General features: G+C 40.8%; 1 protein-coding gene across 2 annotated transcripts in view; it reads left to right on the top strand.

Moving 5' to 3' along the window:
* cfap77 (cilia and flagella associated protein 77) overlaps nt 1-11,286 on the top strand; it is a 148,609-nt gene extending 137,323 nt beyond the window's left edge. The window contains exons 7-8 of one of the 2 annotated variants that reach the window (XM_073052702.1): nt 9,741-9,843; nt 10,150-11,286. In XM_073052702.1, coding sequence (XP_072908803.1) covers nt 9,741-9,843; nt 10,150-10,214 — 168 coding nt within the window. In that variant the 3' untranslated portion in view covers nt 10,215-11,286. Of the gene's footprint in view, nt 1-9,740 lie in introns of both variants that reach the window. The other variant, XM_073052703.1, reaches the window with a different exon arrangement.
* The last annotated feature ends 13,391 nt before the right edge of the window (nt 11,287-24,677 follow it).

Below are 24,677 nucleotides of genomic sequence, written 5' to 3'. Positions count from 1 at the left end.
TATGGCCAAAATCACAGGCTTAGGAAACAACAGTTGATTCTTCACCATGTTGCTGATGTATGTTCTACATGCAATGTGATTACCAGTGAGAAAACCAATGCTAGCAATCATTGGTTAGGTATTGTTCTCGAGGTGATGGATTGTTTGAAAAATCAAATGAAATTTACATGCCTTTAGAGCAGAAGTTCCCAACCTGGGGTCTATAGACTCCTTGGTTAATGATAGGAACCATGGCATAACAAAGATTGGGAACCCCTGCTTTAGAGTAACAACTCACTGGTAGGCTGATGGGGAAGTAGGACTTTCATTTGGACATGATGAACCATTTAAAGACAGGAGCAGCTTTCAAAGATAAAATAAACTGAGTACTGAAAATATGAGGTGGCAATAAATAGAGAGAAGCCTGTGACTACACATGGAGGAGGATAAGAGGAGCGTCAGGAAAAGAACTGTTATTGAGTTCAAAGAACCAAGATTATTTCAGGATAACTAAATTAAAACAGAAATTGCGTAGGTGTTCAGTGAAACCTAGGTGTTCCGATGGGAGACCATTTCGCTGAACACCTATGCTCTGTCCCAGAGGAAGCAGGATCTCCCAGTGGTCACACATTTTAATTCCACATCCCATTCCCATTCTGATAAGTCAATCCATGGCCTCCTCTACTGTCAAGATGAAGCCAGACTCAGGTTGGAGGAACAACACCTTATATTCCGTCTAGGTAGCCTCCAACCTGATGGCATGAACATTGATTTCTCTAACTTCCGTTAATGTCCCTCCTCCCCTTCTTACCCATCCCTTATCTATCTTTATTTATTTATTATTTTTCATTCATTCTATTTATTTATTTATGTGTGTATTTTTATTTATTTATTTATCTATCTTTCTATCTATTTATTTATTGTTTTTCCCCTTTTTTCTCTCTGTGTCCCTCTCACAATCAGTCCATGCCTGCTCTCCATCTTCCTCTGGTGCTCCCCTCCCCATTTCTTTCTCCCCAGGCCTCCCGTCCCACGAACCTCTCCCTTCTCCAGCTCTGTATCCCTTTTGCCAATCAACTTTCCAGCTCTTAGCTTCATCCCTCCCCCTCCTGTCTTCTCCTATAATTTCGGATTCCCCCCCCCCCACTTTCAAATCTCTTACTATCTCTTCTTTCCATTAGTCCTGGCAAAGGGTCTCAGCCCAAAACGTCAACTGTACTTCTTCCTATAGGTGCTGCCTGGCCTGCTGTGTTCCACCAGCATTTTGTGTGTGTTGCTTGAATTTCCAGCATCTGCAGATTTCCTCGTGTAGGGGCTATTCCATGCTGTATCTCAATAACTAAATGTGAGGGAGTCTGGGTCACAGAGACATAAGTGAGGGGAATTAGATTGCTATAAGCATAACATTTGGGGACTCACAAAACTGGCAGGGTTACCTACACACACCACTTTAACATGCCTTTCAAAGTGTTGGAGAATGTCATAACCATTTCTTAAAAGTTTTAGTTACAAAGACTATTTATCAGTAGCAACAAAACAACCTGTAACACAGTCAGTATCCATTTGCCTTGGTCCAGAACCACAAGAAGAGCATGCAAATTCCACTCAGACAGCATCCAAGTGAAGCTGGATTTCTACCACTGTTAGCTAGCGATTCCATTATCTGTGCAACTGTGCCACCCTTATGCACTAAAGCAACTATAAAATGAAGGAAATCTACCAAAGTTGCAGTTTTAGAAATATGCAATAAGGATATCAATCAACTTACATGTAAAATCAATCATCTTTTAAAGTTCAAAGTAAACTTATTCTTAAAGTATGTACCGTATATGTTACCATATATTACCTGAGCTGAATTTTCTTGCAAACATCTATAGGAAAAAAGAAATACAATAGAATTTTGCAAAAACAAATATACATAAAATCACAGAAAACTAAATCACTGAAGCAGGCTCTTCAGCCCATCTAGTCTGTGCTGAACCATTTAAGCTGTCTACATAAATAGACAAAGACTGACAAACAAACCAATGTGCAAAAGAAGACAAACTGCAAATAAAAAATAATATTGAGAATGAGTTGTAAGGAGTCCTTGACAATGAGTCTACAGATCATAGCATCAGTTCTGAGTAGTGGTGAATGAAATTATCTGTGCCAGTTCAAAGATCTGATGGTTTTAGGGTAATAACTGTTCCTGACCTGGTGGAATGGCACCTAAGGCTTCTGTAACTTTATTTTTCAACCTCTGGCCCAAAAAGCAATGATAGATGATAGCTATCATTAAATCTGATTGGTTCCTGTTACAGCTTCTGATCTAATTGATTTCACTGACTTTCCTTCTTGCGCTGTAAATAATATGATCAGATTCTTATACTGACATACAGCAGAGAAGCAGGCCCTTCAGCCCATCTGCTCCATGCTGATAGAGGATCCCCATCCAAGGTAATCCCATTTGCCTGTGTTTGGCCTCTCTGGTAGCTGATGCAATCAATGACAAAATGGCAAAAAGTAAAACATTGCAGGTAGTGGAAATCTGAAATAAAACAGAAAATGCTAGATCAAAGCACATCATGCAGCATCTGGGGAGAGAGAAACAGAATTTAAGTCTTGTTTCTCTCTACACAAATGCTGCCTGATCTGCTGATTTTCCTTCACATTTTCTGCTCCAAAATGGCAATATCCAATTTCATTGAGAACCTTGATTTTCTTTGAACATTACTAACAAGCTTACACTTGGAATGAGATGCCAATTGTCAGCTGGAAATAAAACATCTAGAATGTATGTGTCACTAATGTGGTTTTGGACTGATCCTGTAGCATTTTCATTGAGCTTGAAAGGGATTATTATCATGAATTGTAAAACCAGCATCTTTACCCCACTCATAAACATTCATGCTTGTACACCACTTAACTGCAACTACCTGTTACTTGTTAGTTTTCCAATTATGGAATTTACAAAGCACACTCTAACAATAGCAACTGGTGTCTTAGGCATCTAATTTTTGATGTCAATCTTTCTTGACAACAGTAAATTTGCTTACCTGCCTTCTGCATAATTTTCTCAAAGTAATAGCATTTTAACATTCCTTTACACCTTGACACTAGAATCACTCTTTAATTTTGTACGGTGGCTGGCACTGGTCCAAAAATATCAGCTGCAGGGAATGGAATTTGGTTGGATATAAAAAATGAACTCCACATTGGAATCAGCATCATTTAATCTTTACAAGTTTTTGGTTAATTTCACTGGAATGATTAAAGCTAGAAAATTTGGCATTTCAGTCAAAATGATACATTCTTCACCTGTTTGACTCACTATGAAGGCATTGGGTGTCAAGGTGCACAAGCCAACTGAAGAGACCTTCTACCCAAGGGCCCTGTTTTAGACTTAGGGTCAATTCAGTAATCCTCCGTTTGGCTCATGAAGCCAGCTATAGAATCAACCCGCCTCATTTTGGTGAGCATGCCTCAATAACACTGATCAGTTTTGAAGCCTAACAATTCTAGTTGTGGTATGAACATACAGATAGTTAATCACGGCCTTGCAGGCTGTAGGAAAAAAATATAAATCACCTGCCAAGCTTTTTGTAGTCATATTGAAAACACTTTCCAGTGTGAGAAGAAAACCCTTTCAATTTTGTTAGACAGATTTTGAAGTAAGCCATAATCATCAATAGGCCCAAAGAAAGTGATGAGGCTTCTCACCTGGGCTCCGAGCGCAAGCCTCCAATTAAAGAAAAATTGTTTGTTTTTAATGGTCTTTTACACTGACAAGTGGGCAATCATTCCAGCACCGGTAGCTGTCAGGGATCCAGGAAAATCCTCAGTTGATAATGCCCAATGCTTCCAATTAGGAGCAGAGCCGCTCCTGGAGCGCTAACGATTCCCCAGTCTCCACAGGCCCTCGATCAGACTTTTACTGCAAATTACTGACACAAAACAACTTGTATTGATGGCGGAACATGTCGTCCGTGGCTGCTGAGTTTAATGAGGCGATGGAAGTTTGGTTTTGCTGAATTTCTTTGTTTGACAGCTGCTTGGGAAGAGGAGTGTTGACCTTATAAAAGATTTAGTGATTCTCATTATATTCTGTCAAGTAGTAGAGTGATGTGTTTCTAAGTAATTTGCATCCAGGCTCCTTGTGCATATTTTTGCAGAGCATTTCTATATCAAAAAAGTAACTGTTGCAGCCTCTCCATCAGTTTTTTTTAAAGTGCTTGTCCAAATGCTGCTTTTTCATGCAATGGTGGAGAAGAGTGAAGTAAAAGAAACAAATATATCTTTGCTATAGTCCACCTAGAAATGGAACTTATAGTTTTAGTTTTTCATGGATATATTATAAAACTAACAACACATAGTGGCAGATGGTGTACACAGCAGGGAATACTGGTGATAAGAGTGGCTCTGTATTTGTGACGTTTTCTGACACAAATCTGGACCACTTGCTGAACAAGACTGTAACTATAATAGGTTTTGTGGGTGTGATTATTTTTAACAAGTTGTCAGCAGCTCTTGAGAATTGTTGATAATTTTTCCTTTTGTTTGTTTTTTTTCTGTATGATGGACCATGCTGGATTATCAGTGGTCTGTGACTGCAATTCTTCCTGTCTTTGGTGGGTGGGTGGGTGGTGGGAACACAATAGAAGAATGCAATTAGTGATTGTAAACAAGGTGTAATGTCTTCTTGCTGGCTATTCTATCTGTCAGTCCTGTTACTGCTACAACCTGAATAGCCAAGGACAATGTTGTAAAGGCATCTCTCGGACGATGTCACACAAAGGACCTGATAATGAGTGAGAGCCAATTTGGAATATTTCTCTTCCTGGGTCCAAATTTTATTGGATGCATTACATTTCAGAAATGTTTGCTCATTCCATTCTAAATTAACTCCAATGTTATAACAATGATTTCAGTTAGAAAGGACTCTTGTTTGGCTAAAAGGATCCTAGACAATCCAGAGATTGTGAACAGCATTATATAAACACAGAATTGTTAGAATCACTCAGCAGGTCAGGCAGCATCAGTGGAAAGAAAATTAGAGTTAACGTTTCAGGTTGTAGACCCTTCATCAGAACTGGGAAAGAGAGAGTTCTGATGAAGGGTCTTCAACTTGAAAGTGTACTTCTGTTTTATTTTAGAAAAACATCCACAGCAATTTTTAAACAAATTTTCCATGTGCAACCAAACACCCTGATAGACTATAAACTAATCCTACTTTTCAGCTGTTAGTCCATAACCCTGTTGACTGCAGCATTTCAGGGGCTAAGTCAATTATTTTAAAATATGACAAGGGTTTTTAAACTTGCAAAGATAAAAACACAAATTTCACAGTTTTAGCAGTAGAGATCTCAAGATTCCTAAACTCTCATAGATAGTTTGTAAGTTCCTTGAATTGTCAAAGATTGATGGAAACTTAATAGTTTTCTTACACTCTTAGGATTATTATGTATTCACTGGAATTCCAAAATAAATATTGGAACAGGAGAATGATACTTCTGTGCTCTGGAGATTATAATTATTTAGACGTTCCAGAGATTTGCAGAATTAAGAAAAGGCAGAATCAGCAACTGAAAGATAAAAGTTGAAGATAAAAGATAAAACTATGAGTTTTACAGCTTGCAAAGCCTGCAGAACCAGAACAGAACTCATTGTCAACTGTTTTATATGTTATTAATCAATTATAAGTCAGTTATAACCATTAGGCTGGGCAGATTTCTCATGAAAAGGAGTGATAAAGGGATGTAAACTACCGGTACTTGATATTTTTTAAATTATAAAGAGGTTTGATACAGTAGATGTAGATAAATTGTTTCTAGCTGTGGATTAGTGTCGAAAGTATACTGAATCAGAATCAGAATCACAATCAGAATCAGATTTCGTATCACCGGCGTATGTTGTGAAATTTATTAACTTTATGGCAGCAGTACAACGAAATAAATCATAAATATTTTTTAAACTGAGTTGCATTAAATATGTATACTTAATAGATATATAAATGTCTATCAAATAGTTAAGTTAAAATAAGTAATGCAAAAAAAGAAATAAAGTGGTGAGGTAGTGTTCATGGGTTCAATGTCCATTTAGAAATTGGATGGCAGAGGGGAAGAAGCTGTCCTGAATCATTAAGTGTGTGCCTTCAGACTTCTATACCTCCTTTCTAATGGTAATAATGAGAAGCGGTCTTGTCCTGGGTGATAGGGATACTTAATGATAGACGCTGCCTTCCCAAGACACTACTTCTTGAAGATGTCTTGGATACTGTGGAGGCTAGTACCCATGATGGAGCTGACTAATTTTACAAGAATCTGCAACTTATTTTGATCTTGTGCAGTAGCCCCCCCCCCCATCTATACCAGACGATGATGCAGCCAGTCAGAATGCTCTCCACGGTAGATTTTAGAAGCTTTCAACTGTTTTAGTTGACATACCAAATGTCTTCATCCTCCTAATGAAATATAGCCACTGTCTTGCCTTCTTTATAGCTGTATCAATATGTTGAGTCCAGGTTAGGTCCTCAGAGATAATGACACACAAGGACTTGAAATTGCTCATTCCCTCCACTTCTGATCCCTCACTGAGGATTGGTTTGTGTTCCCTCATCTTACCCTTCCTGAAGTTCACAATCAGCTCTTTGGTCTTGCTGACATTGAGTACAAGGTTGTTGCTGTGACACTACTCAACTAACTGGTATATCTCACTCCTGTAAACCCTTTCATCACCATTTGAAATTCTGATAACAATGGTTGTATCATCAGCAAATGTATAGATGGCATTTGAGCTATGCCTAGCCACACAGTCATGGGTGTAGAGAGAGTAGAGCAATAGGCTAAGCCCACATCCTTGTGGTGTGCCAGTGTTGATTGTCAGCGAGGTGGAGATGTCATTTCTGATCCGCATTTATTGTGGTCTTCATGTTGGGAAGTCAAGGATCCAATTGCAGTGTATGTGAATAATAAATTCAATAAGGATTTCAAGCAAAAACTCTACTTAAAATATATGAGGAGGCTTGCATTAAACATAAATTCCAGCAAGAAACATTCTTTACTAGATAAAGGGCTTTTCAAGTGTCAATGTCAGTAGCAATAAATGAATTCTGATAAAAGATCATTGATCTGAAACACTAACATTTTTCTTTCCACACTTGCTGCTTGTCCTGAAATGTACTTCCAGCATTTCTATTTTAATTTCAGACTTGCAGCATCTGCACTGTTTTGGTTTTGAACAAAATGACATCCACTTTAGTTTCTTCCCGAAGTGGACAGCAGTATCAAATGAATTAGCTTCATTCTTTCTGACAGAGAGTAACAGTTGAGCACCATGTATACACACAACCTGTAGGCCTTGCACAGTGATGCCTAACAGAAAAAGTATGCACAGCACCATTATGACACTGCGATCTATATGACTACATAAAAGATCACTCGCATCCGTATACAGCCAAAAATCTAACCGGGTTGTTTACCGCCTTATCAACATCATTAGGGAAGAAGTCAAACTAAGAGTTTCCGCAGGTGACTCCTACACAGCAATGCTTAGTTCTCCAGGGCCACATTCTGGTTCCAAGAGTATTATTGGATAGAGAAGTTCCCTTAGCAACGAAGGCGCATTTCAGCTGGAGTATTCCACTAGGGAATCCGTGGAATACTGGGAGGAATGGAAATGGTGGACACTCATTCATTGGCCTGAAAAATAAGATGGTTGTATTTTTGGAAGCCAAACATTACCATCCCAGGCCACTGGCGCAATACTTTGTTAGTATTGTACCCTGGGTGCAATACTTTAACTTGTTTTGTTACTTTAAAATGACCTCCCTTACAGGCATTGAGATGTTATCCTTCTCATAAAAGCACAAAACTTACTTAATGCTCTTTTCAATTTTGTGTAATTTATTCCTATTTTCTGTTTGAATGCATTATTTGGTTTTCTGGTCCCTTCAATGGAACAATGTAACCCTTACAGTCAAACCAACCTGTGTGTTTTTCATTCTTTTTATTTCCTTGCCACATGCTTTTCGATGCAACTTGCATCATTTCATTGAATTTCTGTCACACTTATGAATGAAGAAATGGAAAATGTGACAAACAACCCACAATTTATAGTTTTACAAATGGAGAACAGAGAAAAATTATAATTCAAAAGAAATAGTATCAAAGTCTTAAAGTGAAGAATTGAAGATTTTTTACTTAGTCTTTATTAAAAGATATCATGAACCTAAAAAATAGATTCATAAACCTGGTGTTTGTGTTATCTGAATCTATGCTACTAACAATTTCTGTTCACTAAAATACTTCAGTTTGTAAAGTTAAATGTGAAATCATAACATTGGTACTGGGGTTGTATAAATTGTTTTAAGTGCTCTAGGTCATGGAAACTATTCTTAAGTTATCAAGCAGGAAATTAAAGATCATTGTAAAACATACAGAATGCTGGAGGAACTCAGCAGGTCAGGTAGCATCTATGAAAAAGAGTAAACAGTCGATGTTTTGGGTTGAGACCCTTCATCAAGACTGGAAAAATTAGATCAGAAGTTAGAGTAAGAAGGTGGAGGTGGAAAGGACAAGGTACAAGGTGGTAGGTGATAGGTGAAACTGGGAGGGGAAGGGAGTGAAGAAAAGAGCTGGAAGTCAATTGGTGAAAGTGGTAAAGGGCTGGAGAAGGAGGAATCTGATAGGAGAGGACAGAAAGTCATGGAAGAAAGGGAAGGGCGAGGAGCACCAGAGGGAGGTGAGGGGCAAGTAAGGAGATAAAGTGAGACAGGGGAATTATGAAGGAGAAGGGAGGGGCAATTACAAGAAGTTTGAGAAATCGATGTTCGTGCCATTAGATTGGTGTTGCTCCTCCAACCTGAGTGTGGACTCATTCCAGCAGTAGTGGAGGCTATGGACTGACATGTCGGATGGGAGTGGGAAGTATAATTGAAATGGGTGGAACCCAGGAGATCCTGCTTTTTCTGGCAGACAGAGTGTAGGTGGTTATCGAAGCAGTCTCTCAATGTACGTTGGGTCTCATATATGGGAGGCCACACCAGGAGCACCGGACCTCAGTAAACTCACAGGTGAACTGTTGCCTCACCCGGAAGGACTGTTTGGGGTCCTGAATGGTACTGAGGGAGGAGGTGTAGGGGCAAGTGTGGTACTTGTTCCATTTGCAAGGAGAAGTAGCAGGAGAGAGATCAGTGGGGAGGGTTAATTGGACAAGAGAGTCGTGGAAGGAGCAATCCCTGTGGAAATTGGGAAGTGGAAGAGGGAAAAATGTGCATGGTGGTGGGATCCCATTGGAGATAGTGGAAGTTACGTAGAATTGTGTGCTGGACATGAAACCTGATGGGGTGGTAGGTGAGGGCAAGTGGAATCCTATCCCTCATGGGTTGGCAGGAGGATCGGGTGAGGGCAGACATGTGTGAAATGGAAGAGATGCGAGTGAGGGCAGCATTAATGGTGGAGGAAGAAAAGCCCCTTTCTTTGAAGAAGGAGGACCTCTCATTAGTTCTGGAATGAAATTCTGAGAGCAGATGCAGCAGAGACAGAAGAATTGAGAGAAGGGGATGACATTTTTACAAGTGGGAAGAGGTATAGTCCAAGTAGCTATGAGAATCAATGGGCTTATAAAAGGTATCAGTAGGTAAACTGTCTCCAGAGATAGAGACAGAGAGATCGAGAAGGGGGAGGGAGGTGTCAGAAATGGATATCGAGAAAGGGGAGGGAGATAATTTCTTTTCAAATTGACCAATCACATGTCTTTGATGTATTGTTTTTTTTGTGCAGATTGGACCTCACCTTGATACATTCCGAAGTGCTGAAGCTCGTAAGGCAGCCTTGAAAGCTCACTACCTGGATTCTGCAGCAAGGAGCGGTCCCAATGGGCAAGGTGTCTATGCCTTTGACTAACTACTTTCTTCAACTTGCAAATAAATAGATTTTAATGTGCATGCTGCAAATATTTGAAATATGTAATTGTCTTAATAAGCATTAAATTTATTCTTTAGTTATCTGATTACATAGAGTTTGTCTGTAAATTAAGGTAGAACAGTACAGCAGGGTACTGGTCCTACTTTAGCTCATGATGTTATGCCTACCTTTTATCCTACTCCAAGATCATTCTCATGCTGACCTCCCATATAGCCCATAGTTTCTTTCTTCCATGTAAGAGTCTTTTAAATTTTATTTTATTTAGAGATACAACATGGTAAAAGGCCCTTCCAGCCTACACCATCCAATTACACCCATATGTCCAATTAACCTACTATGCGAGCAAACTGGAGCACCTGGAGGAAACTCATTGGGTTGCAAGGAGAATATAAAAGCTCCAGTGGAATGGAATCCGTGTTGCATTATGTCCCGAATGCATCTGCCTCTATGTCCCTAACGTATCTGTCTCTACCATCACACTTGGCAGTGTAATCCACACATCCACTATTCTCTCTGTAAAAAAAATCTACCTCTGACACCCTGCTCATACTTCCCTACAATCACCTTAAAATTATGCCCTTATATAAGCCATTAGATAGCCCCTCCCTACAGAAGAGACTTTATTTGTTGAACCAGTTGTTGCTGAAGGGAATGTGTACATTGTAAAACAAACTGAAGTTCTGATGAACTAGTCCACTAGGAAATTCTGATCAATATAACATTCCAATAGAGTAGAGGAAGAAGACTAACAAGACTATATTTGGAAAATTAAACAATAATCAATACTCTGACTAAAGACAACGTCTCCTAACCATATTTTAAAGGTAAAACATTTTGATTCTGGTAACACTCAGAGGTAAAATGAACTTGGACCCATTGACAGCCTCGGCAGGGAGAGAATGAATGCTTCCATCTTAGCTTATCATGGGTATGAGCCTTATGTAAGGTCATTCATTAGGCACGCCATTACTCTCTCAATGCTGAAATTCTGGGAGGTAAAAAAGTACAAACTTTGTTCAAAATTCCAAGATTGTGCCATCTTCTCAGAAACATTATGATAATTTGCTGAAATCAATTAAAGCCTGTTAGGTAACAGCTCAAGATGATCCCAATATTGATTATTATATGTTACAATGCCCATGTGACTTATGCCAATGGCCGTTATGTGTCTGCAAACAATAAGGTAGCTAGTGCAGGTAACCCAGCTGGTGAGCAGGGATAACATAGCAAAACATTTTCGGCTCATTTCTAACTCTTCCGTGTATTATTTGTAATGTTTTTGTAGGTTAGTTGCATTCAGTCTGAGGACCAATAGCAGAGTTATTGTTTCAGGTGTACTGTCTTACCCCTGGATATAATTGTCTTGTTTTCAATGGTTTAATCATCATTTGTGTGCAGTGAAAGTGTCAAATAAAAATATAAAAAAACTAAAACAGATATAACAAGTAATCATATTTTATATGTATGATGTGGCACCAATTTTAGTTTGGTGTCATTCTCTGCTGGTATACCACATATACAATCATAACAGTGTAGGGTGATAGAATATCTTTCATGAGGATAAACCCTCACAAGCCATCAGGCCCTGAATGTGTACCTGGTAGGGCTTTGAACACCTATGCCAACCAACTGGCAGGCGTGTTCAAGGATATCTTCAATCTCTCCCTGTTGCAGTCGGAGGTTCCCTCCTGCTACAAAAGGAATGACAATCATACCAGTGCCCAAGAAGACCGGGGTGAGCTGCCTCAATGACCATCACCCATTTGCACTCACACCTGCTGTGATGAAGTACTTTCAGAGGTTGGTTATGGCTAGAATCAACTCCTGCCTAAGCAAGGGCCTGGACCTGCTGTAATTTGCCTATTGCCACAATAGGTCTACAGTAGATGCAAGCTCACTGTCTCTACAATCGGCCTTGTATCACCTGGATAATAATAATACCTACATCAGGCTGCTGTTTATTAACTACAGCTCAGCATTTAACACAATCATTTTCTCAGTTCTAATGAACATGTCCAACCCTGGGCCTCTGTACCTCCCTCTGCAGATGGTTCCTTGACTTCCTCATTGGGAGATCATAGACCGTGCAGACTGGAAATAGCACCTTGTACTCCCTGACACATCAGAATGCATGTTTAGCCCACTGCTCTACTCTCTCTACACCTACGACTGTGTGGCTGGGCACAGCTCAAATGGCATCGATAAATTTGCTGACAACACAACTATTGTTGGCAGAATTTCAAATTGTGACAAGGCATAAGGGAGTGAGATAGATCAGCTGGTTGAGTGGTGTTGCAAGAACAACAGTGTACTCATCATCAGTAAGACCAAGGAATTGATTGTGGACTTCAGGAAGGGGAAGTCAAGGGAACACACACCAGTCCTCACGGAGGGATCAGCAGTGAAAAGGTGAGCAGTTTCAAGTTCTTGAGTGTCAACATCTCTAAAGATCTGTCCTGGCCCCAACATAATGATGCAGTTAAAATTACAACAGAGGCATGACAGCAGCTAAAATTAATTAGGAGTTTGAGGAGACAAACTAGTAGTGCAGTGAGAATGGCTCCAGAGGCAGGCAGTGTGTGAGATGTATGACTTCTGGGAGACCTGCAGTCTCTCGGATAAGCACATCTGCACCTTCCATAGTCAGAGGAACAGAAATGGCATTCTCTGGATGTGATAGAAATAGAAACACCCAGGTGATATGTTGCCTCCCAGGTGCCATGGTCAGGGATGCCTCAGATCGGGTCCATGGCATTCTAAAGGGGGAGGATGAGCAGCCTGAAGTCACGGTACATATTGGCACCAATGACGCATGTAGAGAAGGTGAAGTGGTCCTGAAGAGAGATTTTAGGGAGCTAGGTAGAAAGCTGAAAACAGGACCTCCAAGGCAGTAATCCCTGGATTGTTGCCCATGCCACACACAAGTGAGGGTAAGAATAAGATGATTTGGCAGGTGAAAGTGTAGCTGAGGAACTGGTGCAGGGGTCAGGGCTTCAGATTTATGGATCATTGGGCTCTCTTCTGGGTAAGATGTGACCTTGTACAAAAGGGACAGCTGATACCTGAACCTGAGGGAAACCAATACCTTATGTGGGGAGGTTTGCTAGAGCTGTTTGGAAGGGTTTAAACTAATTTGGCAGGGGGTTGGGAACTGGAGTGATTGTGCTGAAGATGAGGTAGTTAGTTTACAAACAGAGGCAATGTGTAGTGAAACTGCTAGCAAGGAGTGGCTGATGAGCAAAATTGCAGTGAACAGGATGAGCTGCAATGTAAAAGGTGGACAAAATCAAAAAGGGTGAGTACAGGACTGAAGGTGTTATATTTGTAAACAGAATAAGTTAGAGGAACGTAGCACAGATACTGATCGCATGTATGATGTTTTGGGATCACTGAATCGTGGCTGAAAGATGATTATAGCTGGGAGCTTAACATCGAAGGATACACATTGTATCGAAAGGACAGGGTGATAGGCGGAGGGGTTTGGTGTGGCTCTGCTGGAAAAAGATTGAAATTGAATCATTACAATGAGGTGATTTAGGATCGGAAGATAGTGAATCATTGTGGGTAGAGCTAAGGAACTGCAAGGGTAAAAAGACCTTATTGAGAGTTATATACTGACCCCCAAACAGTAGTAAGGATGTGGTCGAAGGAGACAGAAAATGCATGTCAAAAGGGCAGTGTTACAATAGTCATGAGGGATTTCAATATGCAGCTAGATTGGGGAAAATCAGTTTCGTGCTGGATCCCAAGAGGGGGAATTTCTAGAATGCCTACAAGAAGGCTTTTTAGAGCAGCTCATACTCACTGGAATTGAGAAGAATGAGGGGGTCTCTCATTGAAACTTATCAAAGACTGAGAGGCCTCAACAGAGTGGTTGCTGAGAGGATGTTTCCTATGGTGGGGGAGTTTAGGACCAGAGGACACAGCCTCAGAATAGAGAGGCATCCTTTTAGAATGGAGATGAGGAGGACTTTCTTCAGCCAGAGAGTGGTGAAACTGGAATTTGTTGCCACAGACAGCTGTGGAAGCCAAGTCATTGGCTATATTTAAGGGAGAGGTTGATAGTCTCTTGATTAGTCAAGGCATGAAGGGATACAGGGAGAAGGCAAGAAATTGGGAAAATGGATCAGCTATACCGTCTTAAGGTCTTATGTCACCAAAGACACTAGAAAATTTCTACAGAGGTACCGTGGGGAGCATTCTAACAGGTTGCACCACCACTTGGTATGGAGGGGCCATTACACAGGATTGTGAAAAGCTGCTGAAAGTTATAAATGTAGCCAGCTCCATCATGGGCACTAGCCTGCATAGCATTGAGGACACCTTCAAAAGGCAATGCCTCAGAAAGATGGCACCCGATTATTAAGGATTCCTCATAATCCAGGACACTTTCTCACTATTTTTGCCCTCTCTTTTTGCACTACTTATTTAACTTTATATATATATATATATATATATATATATATAGTCCCTTTCTGCCTTATGGCGCATCAGGCGGCTTTTTTCCCGTTTCTTCAGCATCTGGCTGTTCTTTATGAGTCTCAGCCCTCTACAGATGGAAAGCATGCAAGGAATTGGCCAGACTCAAACTCAGGACCATTCGCCTTGAAGTCTAGTGCTGATGTATATTTACATTTATTTATATATATAAATATACACAATATAAGTATAAATATATACACACACACGCACATACATACAGGGTATATCTATGTGTGTGTGTACTTATTATTGTAATGTATAGTTTTTTATTATCATGTATTGCAGTGTACAGCTGCTGCAAAACAACAAATTTCACAACAAATGACAGAGATATTAAACCTGATTCTGATTCTGATACTTTGTAGTAAGTGCATATCATTGGAGAGAAGCTTGATTTCTGCATTGTTCAACCTTTTTTTTCCATGTGACTTCCAGGACAATAACATGCTTGCAGTAGAATCTGATCTGTTGTTATCTTGTTCCACCTTGAACTAGATCTACAAGGTGGGAAAAGAAGCAACCCTCCAGCAAGGGAAAGCTGTTCCACTCCTTTCTCTGGCAAATTGCTAGGAGCATGCTCTTGTCATCAGAGAGAAAAGTACAAGACCCCATGGCAATACCTCAGTCCAGTCACTGGCATCTGTAGAGAGACTACAAAGATGTCTGCCTCACCCAAGCCATGGTACTGATTGTGGCTATACAGACTACCTCCTAAACTACTCTGTATTCCCATCTATCTGCCTCAAAAACAATAGTTTCAACAGAAATGTTGCCACAAGGAACACACAGGAGGATGCGTACCTGGTACCATGTTCTGGACAGCCCCAACCCCACCATAATTCACACGTGCAGAGATTCTTTGCTTCTCTCCCAAGGATAATTCGTTTTGACGATGAGAATCAGGAAATCCAGGAGTTATTTAACTCAAGTACTGTTCTCTGGATTTAAAGTTCTACCACATCTTAAGGGAAAGGAAACAGCAACAGAGGAACCTGAAGGCCAGAGTCCAGCAGAAAACTTGTAACTTATGAGCCTTGACATGTAAGTCCGTCTGTGTCTGTGTCCCACCCCAGTGAGAGATAGGATGGGGGGTGAACCTGTGAAGGGCAGGGATGCAGATAGCACCCACTAATAGGAACACTGGCAAGACCTCCATAACTGCAACTTTGTCCTTGACATGCGTACCTCACCACAACTCTGAAATGGTTCCACAACTTTCAAGTTCAAAATTTGAAGTAAATTTATTATCAAAGTACATATATGTCACCAGCTATTACCCAGAGAAAATGAACCTCAGGATAGTACATGGTAATACATACGTACTTTGATAGAAAATTTACTTTGAACTTTGAACTTCAAGGAGTCTACAACTTATTTTCTCAGTGTTATTTATATTTTATTTGCACTATTTGATTCTTTTGCACATTAGTTGTTGGTTAGTCTTTGTTTATGTCATTTTTCGCAAATTCTATTATATTTTTTTATTTTCCTGTAAATGCCTGCAAGAAAATAAATCTCAAGGTTGTATATTGTAATATATACTTCGATAACAAATTTTACTTTGACATAGACATCTGATCCCACAGCAGCCTATTTGGCCCATCCTAGCTGCCATCCCTATCTGATGAGAAACGGACGAAGCCATTCTCCAAGTAAAGATATAACCTTAGAAACAGAAATCCTAACACGAGCAGTGGATGATTTCAGTCACAGATCCAAAGTGTTATCACCCATATCTCAGCAGAGGAAGATATTCCAAGGGACCTTGGAGATGTTGTCATCTTCAAGATAGGAGACAAATTGACTGAGGCAGCTACAGAGGGTTCTCCCTGCTCTCTGTCACAGGGAACATTACCATCAGGGTCCTCCTCAACTGTCTTGTCCGCAGTGGCTAGATAGCTGTTCTTCAAGCTACAGCAAGGATTCCATCCATCTGAAGGCGCAGAGAACTTTATCTTCGCTGTGGAGCAATTCCAGGGAAAATGCAAGGAGCCACACCACACTTTACTTGAGCTGTGTTGACCTCACTGAAAGCTTTGGCTCTGTCAACTGGGACCAACAATGGAATATCCTTCTCAAAGCAAGCTGCATCATGAATATTTGCCACTTTAACGGCTTCGGGTGCTGGAGTTTGGAGTTCAATCATGGTGTCCTTGTCATGAGCTTGAACGTCGCCCCGTGGAATGCACGTGTTTTCTCCGGGTGCTCCAGTTTCCTCCCACAGTCCAGAGAGATACCAGTTAGTAGGTTAACTGGTCATTGTGAATTGTCCCATGATTAAGTTAGAGTTAAATTGGGGGTTGTTGGGGTTGCTGTATCTGTAAATAAATAAAACAAATGTGCAAACCATGATCTTAACCATCAGGTCTACAATAGACCCAATCCCAGTGCAGACGAATGCCAAGGAATGTTTTGTCATTACCTAACAATTTAAAAAATCTTTCTTGCCACAATGCCATACCTCCGCTCTGAATGCTTCCCAATGGAGCCAAACTAATTTACAGGAAAACTGGGAAACTGTTCAAGCCTAATTGCTTCCATTTCAGAACCAAGTTCACCCCAACTCAGGTGGTTGAGTTTCTGGGCACATGGCATTTGTGTTTCTACATGTTTAAAAGCTGAATTGGGTCCCAGAACTGGATATCCATGTGAGTAAGAGGCACAAGGAGATGTGAGGGCTGGTCAGTCAGTGTGCCCAGAGTTCAAGCCAAGAGTAGGAGGTCTAGTAGGAGGTCATTGGCTAGACTGGGGGTCCCTACTAAAGATCAAAGCCTGAAAATCGATCAGAAATCCTGAAGTCAACGCCTGATGACTGAAGCTTGAAGATTGGAGGCTCAGAGACCTACTTTTGAGTTGGAGGACTGTCCATGTGTGTGAGTGGGTGGGAGGGAGGAACAGGGCTTGTTTTGCTGTTGTTATTTTGTTGCTTGTTGTGTTCTGTGTTGTTCTGCCAAGCATTGTGGGCATTGCTAAGTTGGCACCAGAATGTGTGGCAACACTTGCTGGCTACCCACAGTATATCCTTAGGTGTGTTGGGTGTTAACACAAACATCCCATTTCACTGTATGTTTCAATGTACGTGATAAATAAATCCGAATCTTAATCTGAAGCAACATTGATCTGTTAACCGAAGCATATGAGAGGATGGAGCTTCCTCTCAGCATCTACAAAACCAATTTTCCTACCGATGTGTTCCTCCCGTGCAAGACCTGAAAGTATGCTCAATGGCCACTTTATTAGTTACCTCGTGTACCTAGTTACCTCTCTGTTGCTGTAGCCCATCCATTTCAAGGTTCAAATTGTTCTGCATTCAGAGATGCTCTTCTGCACACTGCTGTTGTAATGCGTTGGTTATTCTGTCAGTTTGAACTATTCTGGCCATTCTCCTCTGACCTCTCTCATTAACAAGGTGCTTTTATTCCACAGAACTTCAGCTCATTGGATGTGTTTCTCATTTGTTGCACAATTCCCTATAATCTCTAGAGACTAGTGTGCACAAAAATCCCGGGAAATCAACAGTTTCTGAGATACTCAAACCCCACCCTGTCTTGCATCGAAAATTATCCCATGGTCGAGGCCAGTTAGATCACATTTCTTCCCCGTTCTGATGTTTGGTCTGACAGCAACTCAACCTCCTGACCATGTCTGCATGCTTTGATGCATTGTGTTGCTGCCACATGATTGGCTGATTAGATATTTGCATTAACAAGCAGGTGGACAGGTGTAACTGATAGACTGTGTGTATGTACCATCTCCCATATCCAGGGAAAGCTCTCTCAGCAAAGACAGACACTGATTGTGAAACTCACCATCGCCCTTCCATCATCGCACAGCCTTTGGTGGAAAGGAAAGATATGTGAAGGTCTGGATCTCAACTCCAGCACTTTTTGTGAGCAGCAGTGATGTTTGCCTTATTATTAGAGTCTGAGACATATTTACAAGAGGAACCAGCACTGTCTCCTCCAAATCGATTAGAAAGTTAAGTGTATAAATATCAGTGACCTCTCCCAAGCCATTCTCCCCAGCACTGAGATCCTAATTACTGTTGGGCAGACCACATCAATCCTATGTATAACAACTGACCATGAAGTGTACACTCTATTCTGAGTTCCTTCATGGGAGAATATTACCAGCTGGGAAAAAAATCAAAGTCTCCTTGAAAATATGTAACATTCCCACTGACTCATCCCTGGCCCAAGACCATTTGAAGTGGAGAAGGGCAGATCAGATGGACTTAGAACCTTGAGACCATTGGCCAGGAGTAGGTGGAAACCCATAGTAAATGAAGGAAGGAGTACACCATTTCATAAACTACCTGATCACCTGATCCATGGACATCTCTTGCCCCATCTGTGGTAGCTTAGAGACACCCACATTACCTTGCTCAATCACCTCAGAATCTAAAGAACAAGAATGAAAGTAAGTCATCCTCAATCTTGGAGTGATGCCTTAGATGGGGAATTGTCCAAGGTCTGTTCTTCAGCTGTGGTTGCTGAAGATAAAGGTTTACCCCAGTCAGAAAACTTTTTTATGTAATGCAAATAATTCTTTACTTTAACTCTTCCTCTTCTTAGGCCAGGTTTACACTCAGTGGCTACGGTACACCTATACACCTCGTTAATACAAGTATCTATTAGGTCGACCATGTGGCAGCAACTCAATGCATAAAAGCTTGTAGATGTGGTCAAGAGGTTCAGTTGTTGTTCAGACCAAACATCAGAATGGGAAGAATTGTGATCTAAGTGAATGACTGTTGGTGCCAGATGGGGTGGTTTGAGTATCTCAGAAACTGCTGATCTCCTGGGATTTTCACGCACAACAGTCTCTAGATATTACAGAGAATCATGTGAAAACAAAAAAAACATCCAGAGAGCAGCAGTTCTGAGAGTCAAGATGCTTTGTTAATGAGAGAGGTCATACGAGAATGGCCAGACTGGTTCAAACTGACAGGAAAGCAACACTAACACAAATAATCACGTGCTACAACAGTGGTGTGCAGAAGAGCACCTCTGAATGCACAACATGTCAAACCTTGAACTGGATGGGCTACAACAGCAGAAGACCACACGGAACTCCACTCCTGTAGCTAATAAAGTGGCCACTGAGTGTATATTTGGCTGAGTAAAATGGGTGGTGTGTTATCTACAGGTTTGCTTTCACACAGCTTTCAGCTAAAAGCCACCGGAGCAATGAGAGAGGAGGCTAACTGCCAATCCCCCCTTAGGTCCAAAGCGAGTATCAAATGTTTTAAATCAACTTCAAAGAAAATAAAGGACATTCTGTGGTTGAGTTTCAGCTGGCAGATTGGGTGGGATACTGTTTCCCAGCTGTAGCAGGAGTTTGGTGCAAAAGCCACAGAATAAGGGATGTGGCCAACATTACAAGTTTAACACACACAAAAAAAAAACAGAAAAGTGGCAGAGCTTAAAGAAGAAGCTAGATAAGCCAACCCAATGGTCAGTAATTGTGTCACAAAGCCTCGTTGTACAGCTTGGCACAAGTTGACTGCTGAGCTGTGTCAAATGTTCAAACAATCTAGCAGCTATTTTATCCATAGCCACACATACTCATGAAAGATTGTTTATAGCTATAATTTACAACAGCAAGCCTAAAAACCAATTTATATTTTAAAGGGATTTCACACAGAGAAATAGCACAAGTGATGGTACACTGTCGTCTAATAACACCCGAGATGGACAGTAGCTTCACCACACTGTGAAAGTACACCTTCAGTTTGCTTATGTACAGATAATTTCTCTGCTTGCCCGGCTAGTTGGCACTCATCAGAACACAAGCTCATGCTTCCCAAACAGAAGGGAGAAGCTTAGAAATGTGTTGACCCAAACATCTTAAAGAAGATGCTTCCTTGACTGAAAAAAATAATGAAGGGGTCACTACAACAGAAAACTAATGTCAAGTTTGGATCTCTGTTCACTTACAATGTTAATAACCAGCTTTATTATTAATGACCTGGATACTGCTGTTAATTTTAAAAGGGGGGAACGGGGGGAGAAATCATTTGAAAAAATATGGGTCTGTGTTAGATTTTCATCAGGCCATAACTTGCCAATTTCCAAAGTAATTTCTAAACCCCAAATCATTGTCTCGTCATCCCTTCATGAACATGGAGACATGATGTTTGGTCTGAACAATATCTGAATCTCTTGATCATGTCAGCATGCTTTTATGCATGGAGTTTCTGACACATGATTGGCTGATTAGATATTTGCATTAACAAGCAGCTGTACAAGTGTACCCAATAAAGAGGCTGATGAGTGCAAGTTCTATGTTCAGTACATTTGAGATCAATTGAGAGACTAATTTGGTTTTTACCTATTTTAAATTCCTTAGCAGAGCTTGAGTGAAAGTTGCTAAAGAAAGCTCTCCTGTGTCATATTACTTTTTAGAAACATCCTTTCTCTTTTTGTAGCATCAGTCTCTTGTGCAAAGTTAGGGAGAGAATTTTCTCACAGGCTTCTACCATTGTAGAGTCATGTCACTTTTTGGAAGATACAAATGACCCAGAGTAATTTCCCAGCAACTCCAAAAACATATTCTAAGCTTGTGCTTGACATTTCTGTCATGGAGCAAATGAGATCAGGAACTATCACACGTATAGAACAAGTAATTGCTGTCATGGTGGCATTTTTGTTACGACCATGTTTAAAACTCACTGTCCATTGCAGGTCATGGGTGGAAATTTCTTTAGAATCTCATTGCAAGTTATATAGCTGTGAAGGCAGAAGTATAATTAAAAGAACTTTCTTATAATAGGTGCTCTTTTTCAACAAAAATGCTGACATCACAATCCAAATAATTCTAAATGTTAAAACAAATTATAATATCCTGCAGCATCAGCAATTACTATCAATGTATTCTGACATTTTTGCGTGGCTGTTGTTTGCAATTATCCCAGGAGCAAATGTAAAAGACTTTTAGCTGAACCAGACTGTTCCTATCTGAGTGGATGCACATTTTATTGTCACAGGATTTGCTGGGTATATTTTCATTGTCAGTTCCACCAGAAAAATCAATTACTCCCCAGAGTCCAATAGCATCACAAGCAATGAATATTTGTTTTTTTTCACTCACACATATCTTAGGTTGTGGGTTTAGCAAGGATGCCTGTGGTTATTCTCCATTCCAAGAACCCAAGGTGTTCTTAAAACCTGGTGGAAACCCTTTAAACTGCTGCCATCCAGGTAGTCAACATGTTATCACAGCACCATTTATAAAAAGATGCAAGATTTAATGCCAGGATTATGTGATGTATATATGCTTCTGTGTGTGTGAGAGAGAGAGAAAGAGGGACAGAAGGGATCTTGAAGCAAAGCTGGTCCTCAATGTTTTAGAAATCACGCCAAGCCTCGGTAAAGTGCTGCATTGTATCCTGTAAACAGTGAAAACTGCATCATGGTAGAATTGTAGCAGAGAAGGGGGATGTTCAGGTTTCTGAAAGATCTATCAATGAAGTAACCCATAGTCTTCAATGTGTTAGGTGTGTGATACCATTGAAAATATAGGCAATGACATTGAACTCTGACGAATAAACTCTTCTCGGGCTTCCAGCCGGGTGCAAGTATTGGTTATAACCAACGTTACAATGACAAACTCTACCATCTTCATCAAGGATGATACCTGATGCCTGAAGACGACAGAGTTTGTCATCAAAATGTTGGTTATCATCGATACCAGTACCTGGCTGGAAGCCCAAGAAGAGTTTATTCATCATTTACACGTGGAAAGCACTAGATCCTTTTTCATGTTGGATTCTGTTTTACAGGAGACTGGCATGGCCAATTATTGCACTCTATTTTTCAACCCAAATCAAGATTTTTGTCCAGATCTTGCAGTGTGTGAGCATACCTTGTAGTAATAGCACAAACCAAAATGGAGAGAATCCACCTGGTTATCCAAAGGAGAGTACAGTTATCATTACAAACAAAGCTATCATGTTTGGAGATATCTACAGCAGGATTAACTCAATTGCATGGATTCTTAATTCAGTTATCTAATCACCCATCATAAACATAACCTAGTAATTCAGTCCCTCAAGGCTCTGCCAGGTCAGCAAATGGCAAGACTACCCAGTCATGGTTGGTGATGAACAGCAAAGTGCCTCACATACTGTAATCCCATAGCTACTTCTGCTTCCTCCAAGTGGTACTGAACAAAGCAAAATATTGAATCAAAGGCTGAAAGAGAGGGTTTATTATTGGACCTGAAAGTCTGACACAAGATTCAGAACAAATATTGAGTCTCAGGATTCCTCCCCAAGCTGTACACCATTGTGAACATAGAACATAGTACTGTACAGCACAGTACAGGCCCTTTGGCCCATAATGTTGTGCCAACCTTTTAAGCTGCTCCAAGATCAATTGAATACTTCCCTCCCGCAAATCCCTCCATTTTCTTTCACCATGTGCCTATCTGATTGTCTCTTAAATGTCTCTAACGTATCTTCCTCTACCACCACCCCGGCAGTGTGTTCCACACGCCCTCCACTCTCTGTGTAAGTAACCTACTTCCGACATCCCCCCGTATTTTCCACCCATTACCTTGAAATTACGCCCCCTCATAGTAGCTATTTGCACTCTACTGACTTGTTTCCTTTATTAGCCAAGACAGAATATAAGAGCTCGGAGATTACAGTGTGATAGGATACAACACAAAACAGTTTGAGGAATGCATACGCCACATAACAGGAAGGACGTGCCAGCACAGGGGAGGATGCAGAGAATGCTCACCAGGAATAGAAATCTGCCTTTGAGGAAGGTTTGGAGAAATTGTATTTCTTTTCTTTGGCACAGTGATGGAAAAAGAGACTTGAGGTACAAAGGACCAAATTTCTTTAGCAAAGGGATCAAAGTCCAAGGGCATGTGGATTAAAATAATTGTAGAAGGATTAGAGAGGAGAGCAGGGAGCAAAGTCACCCAAAGGATAATGTGTCCCTGAATGTAATTATTCACAAGAGTAAGCAAGGCAGGAGTCCTCATCATACTTATAAAGTATTTGGTTGTGCACTTTAAGAGCAATAGCCCATGGAGTTGTGGACCAAGTGCTGACAGGAATAGGCACAACTGGTCAAGTCGCCTTGTTCTATGCTGCAACCATTCTGTGATTAGGTCCCATGGATATTTCCATTCCAACTGCTTCACTTGAATATCTTTGGTTCAAATTAAGTTCATTGGCATGTGTAAAATACTTGGGATTACTTGTGGATCATAATTTAGTTTTGAATTCATAAGTTGAAGGCCTAGATTTTCAAAAAGCACAAGAGTTCAAATTTCAACATGACCTATTGAGAAGTTGACATCGATTTATAACAAAATCAGGCCACTTGGACAGGGCCAAATGCAATCATGGAATGTCTTGTCAACTCTACAATGTCCTAGGTGCCAGAAATTGGAGATTGTCTCATATTCAAAGCCGTGAGGCAGTATACAGTCTTTATCACCCCTATTCACTAACAAGGCTGACATAGCAAAGATGACAGCACAGGAAGTCAGGAAGCATGGGATCCAGGGATAGTTGGCTGTGTGGATACAGAACTGTCCACAGAAGGCAGAGGATGGTAGTGTTTGGAGCGTATTCTGCCTGGTGTCAGTGACCAGTGGTATTCAACGTGAATCTGTTCTGGGACTCCTGTTCTTTATGATGTTTGGATGAGGAAGTGGAATGGTGGGTGAGTAAATTTACAGATGACACAAAGGTTGGAGGTGTGGATAGTGTAGAAGATTGCCGTAGGTTACAATTGGACATTGACAGGGTGCAGAACTGGGGTGAGAAGTGGCAGGTGGAATTCAATTGGAAAAGTGTGAAGGGATCCACTCTGGAAGGTTGAAGTTGAAGGCAGAATACAGAGTTAATGGCAGTGTGGAGGAAGAGAGGGACCTTGGGATCCGCTCCATAGATCCTTCAAAGTCCCCACATAAGTTGACAGGGTGGTTAAGAAGTTTTATGGTGTGTTGGCCTTCATTAGTTGTGGGATTGAGTTCAACACAGCTTCGAGGTAATTTTGCAGCTCTATACAACCCTGGCTTGACCACACTTGGAGTATTGTGTTCAGTTCTGGTTGCCACACTACAAGAAGGACTAGGAAGCTTTAGAGAGGGAGCAGAGGAGATTGACCAGGCAATAAAGAGTATTGCCAACGAGGAAAGGTTGAGCAAGCTGGGGCTTTTCTCTTTAGAGTGAAGGAAGATGAGTGATGACTTGATAGAGCTGTATAAGATTATAAGAGGTATAGATAAAGTGGACAAAGAGCGTCCGTGGCAAGAGGAACTAAGTTAACATTTCAGATTCAAGAT

The sequence above is a fragment of the Hemitrygon akajei genome, chromosome 7 (genome assembly GCF_048418815.1).
Source record: "Hemitrygon akajei chromosome 7, sHemAka1.3, whole genome shotgun sequence".
NCBI lineage: Eukaryota > Metazoa > Chordata > Chondrichthyes > Myliobatiformes > Dasyatidae > Hemitrygon > Hemitrygon akajei.
This window is presented reverse-complemented; position numbering and strand designations above follow the sequence as displayed.